General features: G+C 38.1%; 1 protein-coding gene across 6 annotated transcripts in view; it reads left to right on the top strand.

Moving 5' to 3' along the window:
• The window catches only part of vwa5b2 (von Willebrand factor A domain containing 5B2), a 160,781-nt gene extending 140,825 nt beyond the window's left edge, over positions 1-19,956 (top strand). For 4 of the 6 annotated variants that reach the window (XM_060834684.1, XM_060834682.1, XM_060834680.1 and 1 more), the window contains 6 exons: positions 423-551; positions 2,711-2,791; positions 9,764-9,847; positions 17,306-17,375; positions 17,799-17,922; positions 18,972-19,955. In XM_060834684.1, coding sequence (XP_060690667.1) covers positions 423-551; positions 2,711-2,791; positions 9,764-9,847; positions 17,306-17,375; positions 17,799-17,922; positions 18,972-19,739 — 1,256 coding nt within the window. In that variant the 3' untranslated portion in view covers positions 19,740-19,955. Of the gene's footprint in view, positions 1-422; positions 552-2,710; positions 2,792-9,763; positions 9,848-17,305; positions 17,376-17,798; positions 17,923-18,971 lie in introns of all 6 variants that reach the window. The other 2 variants (XM_060834683.1, XM_060834686.1) reach the window with 1 other exon arrangement.
• Positions 19,957-20,199: the final 243 nt, after the last annotated feature.

The following is a 20,199-nucleotide window of genomic DNA, read 5'->3' as shown; positions in this document are numbered from 1 at the left end:
AAGATAAATGTTGGCTTGAAGTGCCGTCAGCACCAAGGCAGATACCATATAACAATTTTTGGTATAATAAAGTGTCCCAGGGCACTTCAAAGTGTTTGCAGTGAATGTATCCTAAGCCATTAGGCAGACCTTTAAAGACAGAAGAGGAAAATAAAGTAATAGCAATAAAGGCAATCACTTACAAGACTGTCAGCAAATCCAACCACAAATGATCTTCAAAATTGTGCATGTTTTCCCAATGGATTTTATAGTTCAAGCTTATGCTCAAGGTTAGAAATTATATTCACAAGCACTTCCCTGTGACCAAGTAATTTTCTAGTAACAATGCTTCTGCCAGGACCATACCATAACAGTAGAATATCTACATGGAGCTGCATTCCTGTGCACAATGGATCACACAAATCTCTCTTGGTTTTATCAAGGAAGTAAATTCAACCAAACTCGAGGCTTTTGCTCAGGAACCAAGCGGCAGAGAAGTTATTCTGTTGGATTGGGCCGAAGGCACTCAAGCCAAGATTCCGAGGACTTGGATGATTTGATCATATCAACAGGTACTATTATTGCTATGGGTAAATAATCCTATCAGCTATTCTTTATAACTCAAATCAAATTCTGTTCAAGTTGGTAAAGTACAGAAAGAGTTTCTTACTGCTATGTTTTATATTTTTGGTTCTGCTTTTGCCAACCTATCCAAGTATTCCCTTTCATTTGCACTCATACAGAATTTGTAGAGGTGGTTTTGCCTTTATTTCCCTTTTCATTAACCTGTTGATTCCTTTAAGGGTATGTTTGTTTCAAGTTCCCCTAATGGTGTGAGGTACGTATGAATCTAGTAAGCAGCTCCAGCATTGACCAAAAACAGTTAGAGATGATACCAGAAGATGAGTTCAGATATAGTGGCTTGTATTTTCCAATGTCCATATGGTCATTTCTGCGGCAGCGTTGGTCTTCAGGATTCTGTAAAACCTCCAACATTGCAGGATCCAAGGAAGTTACCAGGAAATTGAGGGCAGTTCTGATGGGCAGTTCCAGTGTTCCTGTAATCCTCCAGAAGCACCCATTAAGATGTTGAGGGTTCTACTGCAGTTGAATGAGAGCTATCCTGGAAAAGCTAGGCATTTAAAAACTAGTCTAACTCCTTGGTAATTATTGAACTGACCCTCCCCCAAATTTCCGTGCTTCCACTCAACCACACCTCCTTCGACCCAATACTCACTCCACCACCAGACTTGATGTCCCTTGTCCACTGTGACACTCCACCCCTTAACTGGCTCCCTTTTTCACCTTGCATCGTGGCACTCTGCCTACCTGGTATGCTGCTTAGCTGGCATGCTATCTCTTACTGACTTGGACTCTTCTCACCTGGAACCCGACCCATCCCGACACCCTGACATAATGCTTACTTTGCGTACTTACCCAATTTTCAGGGGCTGTCAAAGTGGCTGTTGGTGATTCTGGACATTTAAGTCACAGAATAGACAACTGACTGCTATGAGAAAGGAAGTTAAAAATCACCTGATGAAGGATCGTCGCTCCGAAAGCTAGTGTGCTTCCAATTAAACCTGTTGGACTATAACTTGGTGTTGTGTGATTTTTAACTTTGTACACCCCAGTCCTACACCGGCATCTCCAAATCATGAGAAAAGAAGCATGGTTTGGCCTCCTTTGCACTACGAGGCACCTGTTAGATTTAAGTACACTACATTTCTGAAGGATCCCTGATCAGAATCTTCTGTCAGTAATGTGGAACTCTTTAATATCAGAAAGTAGCGCAGCAACAAACTGATGTGCCTGACACTCTTTGAAAAATCTTGCCCATTTCTGTGATTCGTTCACTTCTCACACTGTCCAGAGCACAATTTGTCTGCTACAGTTGTTAGCTTATAACTGTCACTACACTTCAAGAGATGATTCATAAGCATTTTGTCATGATCTAGATGCATGTCTAAGTGCAAGTCTTTTTAATTCACTCATTGCAACACTTTGTTTTGTTCCTTATCCGTCAACAGATATTAATTTACGAAGACTGCTGTACTTTTCAGGTCATAAATACTTTCTTTATTCTGTGGTAGATTTTATAATAGCAGCACAAGAATGCGGGCTGAAAGGACTAAGATATGTCAGTTTGTTTCCTGATAATAAACGTTATCAGATCTGTACAAGAGTCAGTATCCAAACAGTAAAGTAATCTTGTCCTAATAATTACCGTCTCCTTTAGTCAATATTATTATAAAATGTAAAAGTGGGATAGAGGTTTCCTCTCCAACTTGGCCTTTACAAGGAATAGTGACTTAATGATTTTACATCAGGTCCCATAAATTCTATCAGATGGTAAATAATCGTCATGAGTTTAGTAGCAATGCCAATGAAGGAGACAGAATAATGTAAAGTGCTAATATCTATAAGTGAAAGCTAAATTCAGCAGCATGCTCAGAGGATACCCAAATCAGTTCTATTAGATTTCCAGTCAAGGATTTTCCTGTGATATATGCTTGACTAATATTTGATATTTGTTGAGGAGTAGCAAGATACAAAAGTTGATTTAATTTGGAATCTTATATTTTTAGCATATAAGGATTTTTAATTCCAGTAGTTTCTAAAACTTGCAAGAATTTTTTTTGTAGGCATTAAGTAGGGCAAATTACAAAAGTAAGTATCTATTGAATGAAACAAAACTGAAAGTACAAGAATATGTTTCTGCTTTTTACAGAAAAAGAGGAAATTCCAGCTTCACCAACCAGCATGGGCTCTTCCTCATCCTCCGGCTGGGAAAGACAAAGTGTCTTAGACGGTATATAATCTGTTTATCTTTAAGAATGTTTTAACCATATTCAAGTTTTGCAAGGGTTCCTTAATGCCAAACTTATATGAATGTGACCTTGATGTCTAGGACTGTCCCTTTCACCTCACCTCTGGAATTCAGCTATTCTGTCCACATTTGAAACAATGCTATAATGAGGTCAGGAATTGAACGATCCTAGCAGGATTCAGTCTGAGCAGGTTATTACAAAGCAAACACTGCTTGAGGGCATTAGTGATGACTTCTTACATTATTTCACTGTCAGATCTTTACAAGATTGAACCATCTATTAAAATGTTGCATGGAGATTTGCAAATGCATTGAAATTGATTGAACACCCTGGAAAACAATGTGTAATCTTGGTTTCTGTAAAATTCATACCATTGTTTTTAGAATGTACTTCTCCTTTCATTGTCTCCTATGTTGCATCTCCTAATTAATCTTATCCTTTTCTGTGTCTGTCAACAAACATCACATCTTCAAAGTAGACATTTTCAATTGACAGTGATTTATTCTGAAATCAACTGGTTCTTATCGAGGCAAACAAATGCCAAGAAGTCATAACTGTTCTTAGTTGAGTAAGGGAAGGGACGGAAAACATTGGGGTGAGGAAGCACTGTAAACTTAATTTCAGAAGATAGATCGGTCGGAGATAATTGCTTTGTTTCATGGGGAAATAAAGCTGTAAACATATGAGAGGGAGGAAGACACAGGGTTATATTGTGAAAAAAGATTGTGGCATTCATATTTGAATGCTCTAATAAAGAGCCAGCATAAATATGGTGGGTAAATGATTCACATACTGTTTGAACTTGCAACGCTCTCACTCTAAAGTAATGACTGCTGTCAGATAAGCTTTGGAGAGTAAGATGGATTCTGTTCCAGACTTGCATGTTGTGCCACTTATTGGCATTGCAGAGTCACTAAACATAGAATTGAGTTTGTTGGTCAGATAGTAGTAACAATCTCCCCTGTAAAATTTCGACTTCTTGATGTTTAAGTGCACTGAATTATCTGAACACTGTACCAATGAATGACTAAAAGATCCAACATACAGAAAGTGCCCTGATAGTACATCTTGATTTTTCTGCTCGAGTTGATCTCACAAATACGTCAGCAATTAAATTATGCTCCATCAGAATCTGGTCTGTGCTAGTCATTTGCCTGTTGGTTTTGAGTATTGAGCCTCACTGATATATTGTGAAGCCAATTACCACCCTATCAGTTTACTCTCAATCATCAGTCAAATAATGTAAGAAGTCATCAATAATGCCCTCAAGCAGTATTTGCTTTGTAATAACCTGCTCAGACTGAATCCTGCTAGGATCATTCAATTCCTGACCTCATTATAGCATTAGTTCAAATGTAGACAGAAGAGCTGAATTCTAGAGGTGAGGTGAAAGGGACAGGCCTTGACATCAAGGTCACATTCATCTGAGTGTGACATTAAGGAGCCCTTGCAAAACTTGAATCAGAGACAACCTCTCCACTGGCTGGAGTCCTACCTGGCACATAGGAAAATGGTTACGGTTGTTGGAGGTCAATCAGTTCAGCTCCAAGACATTTCTGCAGGAGTTCCTCAGGGTAGTGTCCTGGGCCTGATCAGTTGCTTTATCATTGACCTTTCCACCATCATTAGATCAGAGGTAGGGATGTTCGCTGATGATTGCACAATATTTGGCACTCTGTAGGTTGAAGCAGTCCATAGTCATATACAACAAGATCTGGACAAAATACAGGCTTGGGCTAACAAGTGGCAAGCAACATTTGCACTACACAAATGCCAGGTAATGACCATCTTCAATAAGAGACAATCTAAGCACCAGACCGTGACATTCAATGGTGTTATCATCATTGATAATGCTACTATTAAAATCTTGGGGTACTGCTGACCAAAAACTCAACTGGACTTAACCCATAAACCCATAAAGGCTATAAAAACAAGTCAGACGCTAGGAATACTGCTTTGAATAACTCACCTTCTGACTCCTCAAAGCCTGTCCATCATTTACAAGACACAGTCAGGAGTGTGATGGAATATTCCCCACTTACCTGGATGGTTGTTATATCCAACAACAGTCAAGAAGCTTGACACCATCCAGGACAAAGCAGCCGCTTGATTGGCAGCACATTGACAAGCATCCATTCCTTCTACCACCATATCTCAGCAACAGCAGTGTGTACTATCTACAAGATGTACTGCAGAAATTCACCACATAGAAGCATCTTCCAAATCCGCAACCACTTCCATCTAGAAGGACAAGGGCAGCAGATAAATGGGAACACCACAACCTGAAAATGCCCCTCCAAGCTCCTCACAATCTTAAATTTGGAAATGTATTGCTGTTCCTTCACTGTTACTGGGTCAAAATCCTGAAATTCCTTTGCTAAGAAGATTGATGGTCAACCTAGGCACTTGGACTGCAGCAAGTCAAGAAGATAGTTTGCCACCTTTTCAAGGGCAACTAGGGATTGCCAATAAATGCTGGCCAGCCAGCAATGCCCACATCCCACAAGTGAATTTAAAAAATGGCTAATCAAGGCAAATACATCCTTACATACTGTAAGTGTAACTGATTATTTTGATTATCTGTTCCTGAAGATTATATCAATTCAGTATTTATATGTAATCATCAATGTTGTCCTAGTGAGAACCAAGTTCTTCCTCTGAACTTGTTTGAGGATTTACTTAAAACCCACCTGTAGGTGAAGAAAGAGCAAGTTTATAAAAGTTTAAAATACATTTACTTAGAAGGGCATTCAGAAACTGAGTTGTAATATCATAAAATATGTATACGATGGTGATACAACATTGAGGCAAGAAGAAACACACAAAGAGCAATGTCTTAATCACTAGAGAGCTGTGTTTCATCACCTGTCATATATAAATATCAATAAAAAATAACAGTACTGAAGAAAGTGAGAGAGCCTTACTCCAGGATGGAAGATGAAACCAGGAGTGTTGGCCATCAATAAGAGTGGTGAGGAAACAGCCTGTAAAAGTGCATATGCAGACATCCATTGCCCAGAGACGCTGAAGTGAAGTATTTAATAATGTTAGTCACAAGGTTCATATGAATTATAAAGTAAAGCACCATCCTCTGCTTACAGACTCCATCTGACAGCTTTTCAACCTGTAGAAATGAAAGCACACCAATGGTTTAAATTATAACATTGTTACAATGGAAATAGCTTTCAGAGTATGTGTTGACAATCGTTTTGTTATTTTGTAGAGGCTGCTCAATGAATTTCCTCATCAACAGCACATATTTGGAAAATATTGACATAAAGGGAACACCTCTAGATTAGATAATTAACCGTGATATATTGTTGAAGATGGCAATGTAAAATGTTCATTCTACATTTTCTGAAATTGGGACAAACCAGCAAATAGTATAACAGAGTTTATTCTTCTATATTTCTTCAGCTCAGTTGTGTTCTGAAGGAACATTCTGAGGTTCCACAATAGAATTGCTGTTATTGTTTTTACATTGGTCACGGGAGTTGATGAAGTCTATTACATTAAAAGAGTATCATACTTTGGTATAATTCAGCTTAACTACTTTCCTAAAAGCACATACTAAGCACCCTGGTACATCTATGAATTCCTTTAAACGTGATTATTTTTGTGCTTTGGATATGTTTTGTCCTCTTATTTTTTTAACGATTTCTTCATTTGGCTGGCAAGATAGTTTTGATGGAAGTCTGTTGCATTAAAAGAGTATCATATTTTGGTGTAATTCAGCTTTACTTCCTTTCCCTATAGCACATACTAAGTATGTCTGATAGCAACATGATTGAAATATAATGTTGTCAATGTTGAAAATCTGAAATGAAAACATAAAATTCTGAGCAGATCTGGCAGCATCTATGGAGAGAGAAACAGAGTTGGGTATTTCAGATCAATGACCTAACTTTGTCTCTCCACAGATGCTAGCTAATGTGCAGAGTACAGTTTTTCTAATGTTTTCTGTTTTTACCACAGTATTATTGAAATGTGCTTCTGAGAATGTACCGTTAAACATGTTAAAAATAGCACAAAATAACAGGTTAAATTTTCAACTTGCCACTCAGTTTCAAAACTCCGATTGTGAATAAACCACCTAAATGCAAATCACCAAATTTTCATTTGCACGAAAATCAATTGAAATAAAAATCGGGCTGTACCTTTCACTGGTCCACCAGGCTACAATGTGGGTTTTGTGTTCAAGCACAACTGTGTCTAATTGCTATCTGGGGTGAAACTATTTTGTGTGCTTTAGTGCTCCTGATGCCAATTATGTGATATGGAATTTTTTCGCATTGAGGTGAAAGGTCTGAAAGTACTGCCCAGACTGTTAAAATTACACCTGGGTATAAGTGTAAGAGCTTTTGTCACATTGACGGTATGTTAAGATATTGTTGGTTAATTAAATCCTTAATAAATACCAATTATTGGAAATACCACATTTTCACATCATTCCCATTCATATAATATTTTATATTACCAATTTTAGGAGCCATATAGTGTCCCTATCTCTGAGCCAGGAGGCCTGGGTTCAAGTCCCACCTGTTCTACAGATGTGTAGTAACATCCCTGAACATCTTGATTAGAGAGTGCTAATTAACATTATTAGGGTTCTTGTTGGTACAATGGTATTGAGTGTCCCTGGTTATGAACAAAGCAACCTGGATTCAAGTCCTACCTGCTCTGGAGGTATGTAATAACATCTTCGATTAGGAAAACATTGTTGAGCAATTGCTTTTATTCATATAACTTACTGTTTCTACATAACAACAGTGACTGCACTTCAGAAATTATATCATTTTAAAGTGTTTTCGAATGTCTGTGATTGTGAAAGGTATTCTAGAAATGCAAGCATTTTCCTGTATTATATTTAACATTTTGTCACCTCAGATTAGCTATACTGGGGAATCAAGTTAATCTACTCACCGATGCACTATTAGAAGGGTGAGAAATAGAGACTTCTGATAACTTGTTTAATGGACAGCTCTGTAATATTGTCAGCTGCCTGCCTTCTTGTGTTGCAGACTGTCTGTAGTAGGAGATTACCCAACTCCATTTCTGGAACCAACAGTTTTTTGAGATGCTTGTTTTGTCACCTGCCCAGCAACCAAATGCAAATTTGATATAGCCACATCTATAGAAATTCTATTCATGCATTTCCACCCCCATCCATCCATGAATTCCTTCTTAAAAGTGATTATTTTTGTGCATTGGATATATTTTGTCCTATTATGTTTTTAATGATTTCTTCATTTGACTGGAAAGGCAGTTTTGATGGAAATATGTGTTTTGAAACTGATTTAATAAAATGTTACAGCTGCTTGACTACATAGAAATGAAACAAATCTGTTTAAGACGCCTGTAAGCATGAGTGGTTTTGACACTAATTCCCAATCTATCACTAATAATAACACATAGAACCTTTGCCTCTGGCAAGTGACACCCTATCAGCACACTTGTAATCTGTGCATTTATATGAATCAGCAAGGTGATTCGGGTGGGACTACTAGCTGTTGAGGGGGTAAAACATTCCTACAGGACTTTACCACAGTCTTAGATGGTACTAGATGAAGACAATCTGAATGGCCAAAAAGGTGTCTGGTCTCTAAAAGACAAATTTTCCAGGATTTGTATAGCTTTTCTGAAGTTACAGCAGACAATCAGATTAACCACTGGGGTGGTGTATCCATTTTATGACGAAGCATCTGATTTTGGATACCAGAAAATTAGGAGTCTCACCTATAGTGAGAAACCAGAATATCAGAATCTAATGAGCTGCTTATCAGACTTGGTGAGTTAATGATGAATCCATTTTATTCCCATTTTTACTGCATTCTTGCAAGTTCACCTCAACTTAAAAAATTTTTGAAGAACAGGTGTGTGGTTTAAATGCACAGCTCATTTACTTTGCTTCCGATAACCATTATTTTGGCAACTCATCAGCATGTAATTTTGCAACAGTGTATCAAGAAAGGTGTGGAATGTTTAAATTATGGGAGATTATGGAAATGATGTAGAAATCTAGAAAGGCCTGCTCCACAAAACAGGGTCTACAAATTATCATGAATGGTAGGACAGAAACGTGGTCAAGAAGAGCATGCATAAGAACAGTTAGCAAACAGTGTTTTGCAACTGCAATTTCACGATTATATTTTCTAGCTGTATTCTGTTTGAATACTCCTGAATATTTTTTATTACCTCCTCTGTTCTCCACTTACAGAAAATGACCAGATAAATTCAGGTTAATACCATTTCTTTTTAAAGCTGCATTCAAGAAACATGGTTGACATCTAAAATTCTGTCCGTAGCCATTTAGAGCAATGTAAGCTAATAGACTATCAGACCTTACATAACGATGGGAGAGAATTGACAAGTCACTTCATTACTCACTCTGACATTTCTGACGTAAAAGCAGAAAGTGCTGGAGAAACGCAGCAGATCTGGCAGAATGTGTGGAGAGAAATGAAGTTAAAGCAGAATCCAGTGTGACTTTTCTTTGGACACTTCTGTATGCTCCTTTCTGAATTTCACCTGGTCAGATACCAGGGGTGGCATGGTGTTCAGTAGTTCACACTACTATATGACAGTCACAGGGACCTGGTTCAATCCCACCCTTGGGTCTGCGTGGAGTTTGCACATTTGTCCCTGTGTCTGCGGGGTTCTTCTAGGTACTCCGATTTCTTCCCAAAGGTGTGCATGTTAGGTGCATTGGTCATGCTCAATTGACCCATTGTGTCCAGGCATGTGCAGGTTAGGTGGATTAGCCATGGGAAATGCAGGGTTACAGGGATGGGGTAAGTCTGGGTGGGTTGCTGCTTGGAGGGTTGAATGACCTGCTTCCAAACTGATGTGGTTCATAACAGTGCATTTTGCTCTGTGACCAATACATTGCTGTTGCCCTTTCTATGTGAAAAATGTTCTCAAACAATACACTGTTCTTTTCTTTGCTAATGAAGACACAGCTAATCCCCACTGTGAGGAGGTCATCATGAAAATACTTGACTGGGAGGCTGAAGTGTTTGGAGAGAACAATGATCCTGGTTTGTGCAAGTATATACTTTGATGTAGCAATGATCTATATTTTGTCAAGATTAGATTAGTTTCTTTGCACTTACATAAAATATACATATACTTTCAATGCAATGACATGCATGTGCGGTCATTCTCTGCTATTTTGTTTTTGTTTACAGAATGCCCATATGCCCTGATAGAGGAATCAAGTATCTGTGCACTGCAAGGCTTATCTCAACTCTCTGAGAGCCTCCCATGACAATTGAACCAGACATCATCCCGGTTATAGATTCTTCAAAGAATTTTAATGAGTTTAAGAGGGAGGCACAGTGTGAGTCATTCATAATGGTTGAGGAAGGGACAGAGGTGGTAGCTGAAGAAGACCTACCAGCTATTAAGAATCATAGAATGGTAACAGCATGGAAGCCATTGGGCCATTATTTCTATGCTGACCTGCTACAAGATCAATCCACCTTGTCCATCTCCCCTGCCTTTGCCCTGTAGTCCTTCAATTTTTTTTCTACCCCCACCAAACTCTAAGAAAGTGCATTCCAGACCCCAACCACACATAGCATAAAAACATTTTTGCTTATAGTGAGCTTGACCTTTGCTAAGGGCCGAACTGACTGTGTTGCTTCATAAAAGTTAACTTTGTGCAACATTGAACAGGTGTGTTATCTTCCAATATGGCATCGTATCAGCTGGTTGAGTGATGCTGCCATTTCTACAACCTAGCTGCAATCTCCACCCCTAGCATGTTTCAAACAGCCACTGCTTTTCAAATTGTAGTTGATCAACAAGTGGCATAATTACTATCTTAGTTGGTTAAGCTCAGACACACATGTGGCAAGCACAATCTGATATTCTATTCGAGTAAGCCAAGATACGTATATCCACATTTTAAAATGTATAACTTGATGTGTTTTTATAACAAAGGAATTCACAGAACTTGTCATAGGGAAATAGTCTGTTCACTTAAATAAGGGAGTAAGACAGAAGACAAAAAATTGCAGGCCAATCAGCCTAACCTCAGTCATGGGTAAGATTTTGGATTCCATTGTGAAGGATGAAATTTCTGAATACTTGGAAGCGTGTGATAAAATAGAGCAAAGTCAGCATGGTTTCATCAGGGTGGTCATGCCTGACTAATCTGCTAGAATTCTTTGAGGAAGTAATGACCAGGTTAGACCAAGGAGAGCCAATGGATGTTATCTGCCTAGACTTCAAGAAGGCCTTTGACAAGGTGCTGCACAGGAGGCTACTGAGTAAAATGAGAGCCCAATGTGTTAGAGGCAAAGTGCTAACATGGATAGAAGATTGGCTGTCTGGCAGAAAGCAGAGAATGGGGATAAAAGGGTGTTTCTCAGGATGGCAGTCAGTGACAAGTAATGTTCCGCAAGAGTTGGTGTTGGAACCACAACTTTTCACTTTATACACTAACAATCTAGATGAAGGAACTGAGGACATTCTGGCTATGTTTGCAGATGATACAAAGACCGGTAGAGGGACAGATAGTATGTAAGTTAGCGTGCTGAACTTGAAGGTTTGTTTTCAGACATTTCATCACCATACTAGGTAACATCGTCAGTGAGAGTCTCTGGAGAAGCACTGTGGTATGTCCCACCTCTCTATTTATAGGTCATGGTTTCTTAAGGTGTCATTTCCAGTTCTTATTTTTCAAGGGAAGGCAGATAGGATCAAAATTGATGTGTTTATTGATGGAATTCTGGTTAGAATGCCATGCCTCTAAGAATTCTCATGCATGTCTTTGTTTTGCCTGTCCTAGGATGTGAGTGTTGTCCTGGTCAAAGTGATGTCCTTCTTTGTCTGTATGTGTGAAAACTAATGATAGTGGGTTTTGGTGCCCAGTTGGTTTTCATGTAACTTGTCGGCAAGTTTCCTGTTTGTTTGTCTGATAATATTGAGGTGAAGACGCTGCAGAAGGATTTGGACGGGTAAGCAGAGTGGGCAAAAAAGTGGCAGATGGAGTACAATGTGGGAACCGGTGAGGTCATACACTTTGGGAAGGAGAATGGAGGCATAGACTGTTTTTTAAATGGGAAGAAAATTCAGAAGTCTGAAGTGCAAGGAGACTTGTGAGTTCTAGTCCAGGACTCTCTCAAGGTAAACTTGCAAGTTAAGTTCGTAGTTAGGAAGCAAATGCAATGTTGGCATTTATTTGAATATATATAAGCAGGGATGTCTTTCTGAAGCTCCACAAGGCTCTAGTCAGACCACATTTACAGTATTCTATACAGTTTTGGGCTCCATATCTCAGTGGGTGAAGTGGGTTCAGAGGACGTTCATGAGAATGGTCCCAGGAATGAAAAGCTTAACATATGAGGAATGTTTAAGGATTCTGGGACTGTACTCGATGGAGGTTAGAAGGATGAGGGAGGATCCAATAGAAACTTATAGAATACTGAATGGCCTGGACAGACTGGATGTTGGGAAGATGTTTCCATTGGTAGGAGAGTCTAGGACCCATGTGCAGAGACTTAGAGTAAAGGGAAGACCTTTTAGAACAGAGATAAGGAGAAACTTCTTCAGCCAGAGGTGGTGAATCTGTGGAATTCACTGCCACAGAGGCGGTGGAGGCCAGGTCATTGAGTATATTTAAGACAGATATATTTAAGACATAGGTTCTTGATTGTCAAAGGGATCAAAGGGGAGAAAGTGGGAGAATGGGGTTGAGAAATGTATCAGCCATAATTGAATGGCGGAACTGACTTGATGGGCTGAATGGCCTTATTTCTGCTCCTATGTCTTATGGTCTTATAAGTGAGGTCAGGAATTAACATCTGAAACGTTGTCTCCCAGTTTTCAGTCTCCAGCTCTTCAGTATACTGGAGCTGTTTTGATTGATACGTTTCACAGATTTCTATGTGGTCAAGCATTTATACTTTTATCACTAAATTATTTGATATTTCATAAAACATTTTATTAATGAGAATAAACAATGCACTACACTGAAGCAATAATCATTTAAGGAAGTATTTGTGGAAAACTCAGAAGATAAAATGCATTTGTGTGGAATGTGCGCATCGGGTGGTTGTACCTTTTTAAAAAAGAACGTTGTTGCCAATTTTCTCCCCTTCCTCTTCCGATTTTCTCTAGTGACAATACTGACCTTTATGACAATATACTTCAACATACATTAACATCTTTCCAATATCTCACCTTGTTAGCCATTCTGCATGTGTGAATCTGGACAATACCAACTAACAATCTGAATGTGCACAATACAGGGGTGCATGGATATGATATGTACTGAGATCTTTGACTGATGTTTCTCTGTCTCTGAAGCAGATTTGCTTACGCATGGGGTGGTATAATCATTAGGTTCGGCAGAAGTGGTACTGCAAATGCTGGAGATTAGAGTCAAGATTAGAGTGGTGCTGGAAAAGCACAGCAGGTCAGGCAGCATCCAAGGAGCAGGAATCATTAGGTTCATCATCCCAAACTCCAGGCTCATAGCTTGGGCAATATGGGTTCCAGATCCACTATGATAGATGGTAAAATTTTATTTCAATTAAAAATTGAGAATTAAAAGCTAGTGCTATGATATTCGTGTTGATTGTCATAAAACTATCTGGTTCACTAAAGTTCCTTATTGGGGGAAACCTGCCATCCTTGTCTATCCCACATTGTGATTCCAGACCCACAACAATGTAGTCAACTCTAAACAATTTGGGATGGGAAATTAATGCTGGCCTAGCCTGTGACACCCTTACCCCATGAGCAATTAAAAGGAAAGTGCTGCTCACCTGAAATCTGCTAAGTTATGGTAGAGCATGTTTTGATATTGGGATCTTTTGGTTTACATATAGTATCCATAGATACCACTTGATCAGCCAACAACTTAGAAAAAGGTATAAAAATGGAAACAACTGTAAGTACTGAGCAAGTCAGACAACAACTTTAATGCTTCACGTTAATGATTCTTCATCACTTTAGCTATGTTTCTTTCCACACATACTGCCCATCTTGCTCAGTATTGGCAGCATTTTCTGTGTTTATTTCAGTTTTTCAACATTGAAGTATTTTATTTGACACAAAGGCAGCAGGACTTACAGTTGAACTCTGCAAATAAAATCCATTTATTCAATAAACAGACTCTGATTAAACAAACCCTAATGCTGTCTGCCGAGGCTATTTCAAATGAGTGTTTTTACAATCTGCAATAAACAGAATATGATCAGCAACAACTCCTATTAAAAACAAGGTGATTTCTCCAGCTAACTGCAGTGACTGGAGGATTTTTCCACATGAATAATGCATGTAAAATCAATCCCAATCACATGCAACTGTGGTAATACTCAATTCTTTCCATTCTAGCCAGGATATACTATATGCAACTGTATATGTCACTTACCATTAAACTGCTTGGTTCTGTATAATCTAGGGCATTAGAGAAGCTTTATATCAATTTTGGGATAATATATAACCTTTTAAAATATTGGAAAATGAAAGAATCAAATACTGTATGGCGAAGACCTTGGATCAATCATTAACTAAGGCCACTTGTTGATGAAACTACTAATATAATAGTTCTTGGAGTATCTTGGTTTTAAATTGGTACATTGGAATTGTGAACTTGGATAACACATAATTGTAGAACTTATACACTAGTTTTTATGCATTATAAAAATAATGAATTATAAAGTCAAAAATCATACAACACCAGGTTATAGTCCAACAGGTTTAATTGGAAGCACTAGCTTTCAGAGCGCCGCTCCTTCATCAGGTGGTTGTGGAGTGCACAATCGTAAGACACAGAATTTATAGCAAAAGTTTACAGTGTTTACTGTGTCTTACAATTGTGTCCTCCACAACCACCTGATGAAGGAACGGCGCTTTGAAGGCTAGTGCTTCCAATTAAACCTGTTGGACTATAACCTGATGTTGTGTGATTTTTAACTTTGTATACCCCAGTCTAACACTGGTATCTCCAAACAACGAATTATAATGTTGGCAAATCAAACCCGAAGCTTTTGCACAACACCACCCTCTACTGTCTGAACAAATTACTACAGATGCTGGCATGTGTACTGAAAACAAGAGACATCTAGATTTGAAACGTTAGGTTGCTCGCTCTCCATTGATGCAGCCTGACCCGCTGTGATCACCAGCATTTGTTGCTTTCACCACCCTCTACTGGTAGGCCAGGGGAATGAAATGCGATTTTTTTCCATAAAATTAATGCTAACTCTGATTTGATCAACACAAGGAGCACAATCAGCACAATGTCTATTATCAAGTTAATAATTAAAGGTTTTACTTTTAAGACTAATCAGACATTTGCTTGCCTTAACAAAACTGTTGAATTTCATTTGATCAATCTGATATTATCAGGTCAAACATTGTTTCGTAATTCTTGTACAGTTATACATTATTAAACATGCTTGTGGATTTATTTAGAGGCTTTAGTGTTTCAGGGAAATCCAGGCCAAATATTTATGGATCTTTTACAATTTTCTCTAGGTTAACTGCAGATGTTTTAGAAATCACTCTGCATTTGGAGAGGCAGGGATTAATCAAGAACAGCCAGTATGGTTATGTTGGAGGATATCATGTCGGGTAAAAAGTGAGGTCTGCAGATGCTGGAGATCAGAGCTGAAAATGTTAAAGCGCAGCAGGTCAGGCAGCATCCAAAGAACAGGAAATTCGACGTTTCGGGCACAAGCCCGATATCATGTCGGACCAACGTGTTTGAATTGTTTGAAGAGTTGGCCAGATGTGTAGATGAGAACAATGCTTTTGTAGTCCACTTGGACTTCAGCAAGGCTTTTGACCAAGTCCTACATGGGAGACTCATAGCAAAGGTAGAAGCCAATGGGATCCAAGAAAATTTGGTACACTAGATCCACAATCGACTGAGTGGCAAGAAGCAGAGTGTAATGGTCGAGATGTTTTTTTCTGATTGGAGGTAAATGTCCACTGGAAGCCTCACAGGTCTCAGTTTGGGACTCTTGCTGTTTGTGGCTTACATAAATGATATAAACTTGGATGCAAGAAGTTTGATCAGTTAAGTTCACAGATGAAACAAAAATTGGTGAGGTAGTAAATAATGAGAAGGATTGCTTTAGATTGCAAGAGGGTGCTTACATAGGCTGGTAAATGGTAAATGGAATTCATTCCAATAAGTGTGAAGTGATGCACTTGGGCAGGACAAACAAAGCAAAGTAATACATGAATAACAGTAGGATCCTGGGAGGCACCAAGGATCCGAGGAACCTTGTTCCCCTGTCCACTGGACCCTTAAAGTGTCAGAACAGGTGGATCAAATGTTTAAGAAAGCACATGGGATATTTGCCACTGTTGCTGAGGCTTAGTGTTGAAGAGCAGGGAAGTTGTAGCAGAATTGTATAAAACATTAGTTGGACTATAGCTGAAGTATTGTGTGCAAATTTGGAATCCACATTATAACAGGGATGTGATAGCACTGGTGAGGGGCAGAGGAGATTCACCAGGATGTTGCCTGAACTAGAGAGTTTAATTACGAAGAGAAATTGGACAGACTGGGATTGTTTTCCTTCGGGCAGTGGTGATTGAGAGGGGACATGATTCAGATGTGTAAAATTATGTGGAGCACAGTTAGGGGAGACAGGAAGAAACTTTTCCCCTTGATGGAGAGATCAATGACTGAGGTGGGAATAGATTCACAGTCAGAGACTGAAGGTTTAGAAGGGATGTGAGCAAACACTTCTTCACCCAGAGAGTGGTGCGAATCTGGAACTCTCTACCTATAAGGATGCTACAGGCAGAAAACCTCATAACATTTAAGAAATATTTACATATGCACTTGTGATACCAAAATATACAAGGCTACAGGCCAAGTGCTGGAAAATGGGATTAGAATAGTTAGGTGGTTGGTGCAGACTTGATGGGCCCAAAGGTCTTCTTCTGTTCTCTACGGCCCAATCTATGCCCACTTTCCCTTCTCCTAGAACTGTCTGTATCTCAACTGAGCAACAGATTCAATTCATCCCAACTAAAAAACATACACATTGAAATTATGCCAGACAAGATCTTCAAATTATGTTAGCATTTACCCGATATATTTTATTTAAAATCAATAATTAGGGCAGGGGAACAAACTATGTGTAGTGTTCAAGACTCGGATCAGTTACACATCTGTATCTTTGAGCCAAAAACTGCACTGCCTGACATTTGAACTATATTTGAATGACACATAATTTCACAAGCATTTGACATGGAGATATCTTGACATAGGCATATGGCTAACAAAATGGATTATTAATTTAAATCTAAAATATTATAATTTCAATGAGGATTTGTCTTATTAGGATTACATTTTGTTTTGAGTACAACCAGTTAATACATTATTCTATGCAATATTATTGGAAAGCATCTTTTCTACATTGAATAAGAGTATAAAACTACAAATCCCAATTATTGACATTTAACTGATTTTCAGTTTGACTTCAGTAACTAAAATAACAACAGTTTCTGCCTTGTTCCAGGTAATGCACAAAGTCCATCAACAGTCTTGGGACGATCACAAAAATCATTTGAAAGTTTCTTTGGATCCAGGTATCCTGATTTAATTTATTCTTAACTGATTATAATCAAAGTGACAGTCAGATGTTTTACAAAACTGAAATACAGAATTCTTTCCATCTGAAGAAAATATCACCTCATTGAGAATTACTTTTTGGCATTCCACTGAAAAAAATATTGCAAAGCATGTACTAATTTTCAGTGAAAACTGACTAAAACCACAACAACTCCTTTGTCAATGGTAAAATCCATCAAATAGATAAGCAAGACTGCACATTGTGTTATAAATATGTCTGGGCTTTATTGACTCAATTGATTTGGTTTTATCAAAAAAACACAAGCACCAGAGAATTAAAACTAAAACACCATGGCTAGATTGTGTAATGTCTGCTTCCTTGACCTGAATCTATCCACTGATTTACTCAACTTGCTAACCCTCCTTTTTTTTTCCTCAAGATTTAACCTGGGAAGATCCAGAAGCCCCAGTCAGACGGGGAAGTACATACCAATAAAACCCAACTGTTTGTCTGCCAAACTGGATACCACTCCTGAAGAAGTGATTAGTGATTATCTGCCATTGGTAAGAAAAACTGTGAATATTTTACTTTGATTAACTTTTATAAATTAAAGTAACAATTTATTTAAGGCTTAACATGGTTTGTTGGTGCAAAAGCAAATATTAATTTACCACTGCATCATTACATCATAGCAAATATTATCACTGCATCATTGCTGATTGAAGTCTATTTCTCTATTGACATAAGGACAATCAGAATGATTCCGGCTTCATAAATCAGACAACACCTATTTGCCTTAGCATGGATTTTATTGTTTCTTATTCAATACCCAGAAAGTTAATCCAAATAAAACTGATATTTTACCATGATCACTGAAGACAGTCAAGTGAAAACTCCAGGAAGTGAAACTGGTTTGATAATCAAATGTTCTTTTATAGATGATATTCTTGTGGGATCAATGTGTCTGTGAATTGATCATTGAACACAAAATTATACAAGTACCTCTATAGTAATCAATCCCTTTATAACTGTACACCATAACTTCAACTGATTTTGATAACACTGTTCCAAATATTTGCCACATAGGAAATGTACATGATGTATTTATAGAAAACACTATGTAATGCATGAAGTGCTTTATGTTAGTTTCTTCTTAGAACACTGCTTGTGAATAGACTTGAGATAGATTGATTAAGGGAATTTAAAGACAGGAGTAACATCTCACCATAGAAATCCCTTTGTAATACTTACGAATGGAAGATAGGATAAAACAAAGAGCTGCGGATGCTGGAAATCAGAAATAAAAACAAATATTACTGGAAGTATTGCTGCAGTGACCCTTCTTCAGGAAATTTCTGTGATAGAATTTAGGATTTGGACCAAATTCATGGTTTTCTTAAGAGCGTCTGATAAATGGCTCTCCATTTGTCTGAAAGAATTTAAATTTTGTGTAATTTGTTTTTATTGTTTCATCTCTCAAAAATGAACATTACAAAGGTCCAGTTAGGTACAATCTTTTTTGCTTGCTTGCTACAAGTGTGGTCAAGAGGGCTGCTTCGAAAAACAATACTTATGCAGAAGACTAGAGTTAATTTCGATTTTCGTATTTCAGGTGCAATTACAATTGGCATCTGGAGCATTTCTTCTTAATGAAGCCTTTTCTGAAGCTGTTCAGATTCCCCTGGATCGACTGAGAAGAGCTTCACCATTTCCATGTCACCGAGCAAGTCTCAGCCCAACTTCACGATGTACATCATCACATACATCGAGTAGCAAAACTGAAACTTCCCTCAAAATGGAAACCTCTATCCACAGTCAAAATGAGACTGAATCTAATGCTAGTAAGAACTTTCAGTTAGTGTCTGAAAATGATCAAGGAAGTAATGAAGGAAATAGAGAAATTTCAAAGAAAATTACATGGTCACATCTTGAAGGTGTTTTGGATTGTACTAATTCTCCAGCAAGCCTCGACAATTCATTCAGTGCTAGTACTGAAGGTCTGAGCACCAGCCATCAGCAAGATGACAGTGGCAGGGGCTCTGAAACAGATCCATATGAAAACTCACCTGTCACTTCAGAAACCAGTGGTGCCTTTTACGAGTCGGTAAGTGATCTGAATACGCAGTGCGATGATGTGGAAGGGATGAGCTGGGCAACTGCTGTGGCACTGGGATGGCTCGAACATCAGTGTGCTGGTTACTTTCTGGAATGGGAGCTCATTGCTGCCAAGGCAGACACATGGTTGCACTCACAGCAGCTTCCTGAACATCAAACTGTCAATGGTTTGAAGGGAGCAACTCGACAACTTTTCCTCCTGCTCCGTCACTGGGATGAGAATATTAAGCTTAATATGTTGTGTTATAACCCCAATAATATGTAAATATACATCTTCAATGAAAATGTGTACTTTATAAAAAATTTAAATTGTAGCACAGAAAATTAAATTATAATGCCTGACATGAAAAGCAAATACATAAAAAAACAACTGTTGTGACTTTGGATGAATTATAGCTCTTTCTGCTATTTAAGTGATCATTATGACTAGCATTCTATTAATTAAAAAAATATGTGGTGCAGATTTCAAAATAAACACTTCGTTTCTACCATACATATGAAAAAGATTCTGATACTGATTGTTGAATTATAAATATCATAACAGGCCTTGATTTATATAATATTCTTGAAATAAATGACAACACTGATTTTACATTGCTTTTGTTGGAAATATTTTGATGCGACTGTAAAATGTTTAGAGACATTTGTCAGTTTAGTGTTATCAATACTTCTCCTTTTTCAGGATTGACTTTGATAATTTACTAGCTTCACCTTTTGAGACTTCA

The sequence above is a fragment of the Hemiscyllium ocellatum genome, chromosome 13, assembly GCF_020745735.1.
Source record: "Hemiscyllium ocellatum isolate sHemOce1 chromosome 13, sHemOce1.pat.X.cur, whole genome shotgun sequence".
NCBI classification, from domain to species: domain Eukaryota; kingdom Metazoa; phylum Chordata; class Chondrichthyes; order Orectolobiformes; family Hemiscylliidae; genus Hemiscyllium; species Hemiscyllium ocellatum.
The sequence above is the reverse complement of the archived record's forward strand: the minus strand, read 5'-3'. Positions and strand labels throughout refer to the sequence as shown.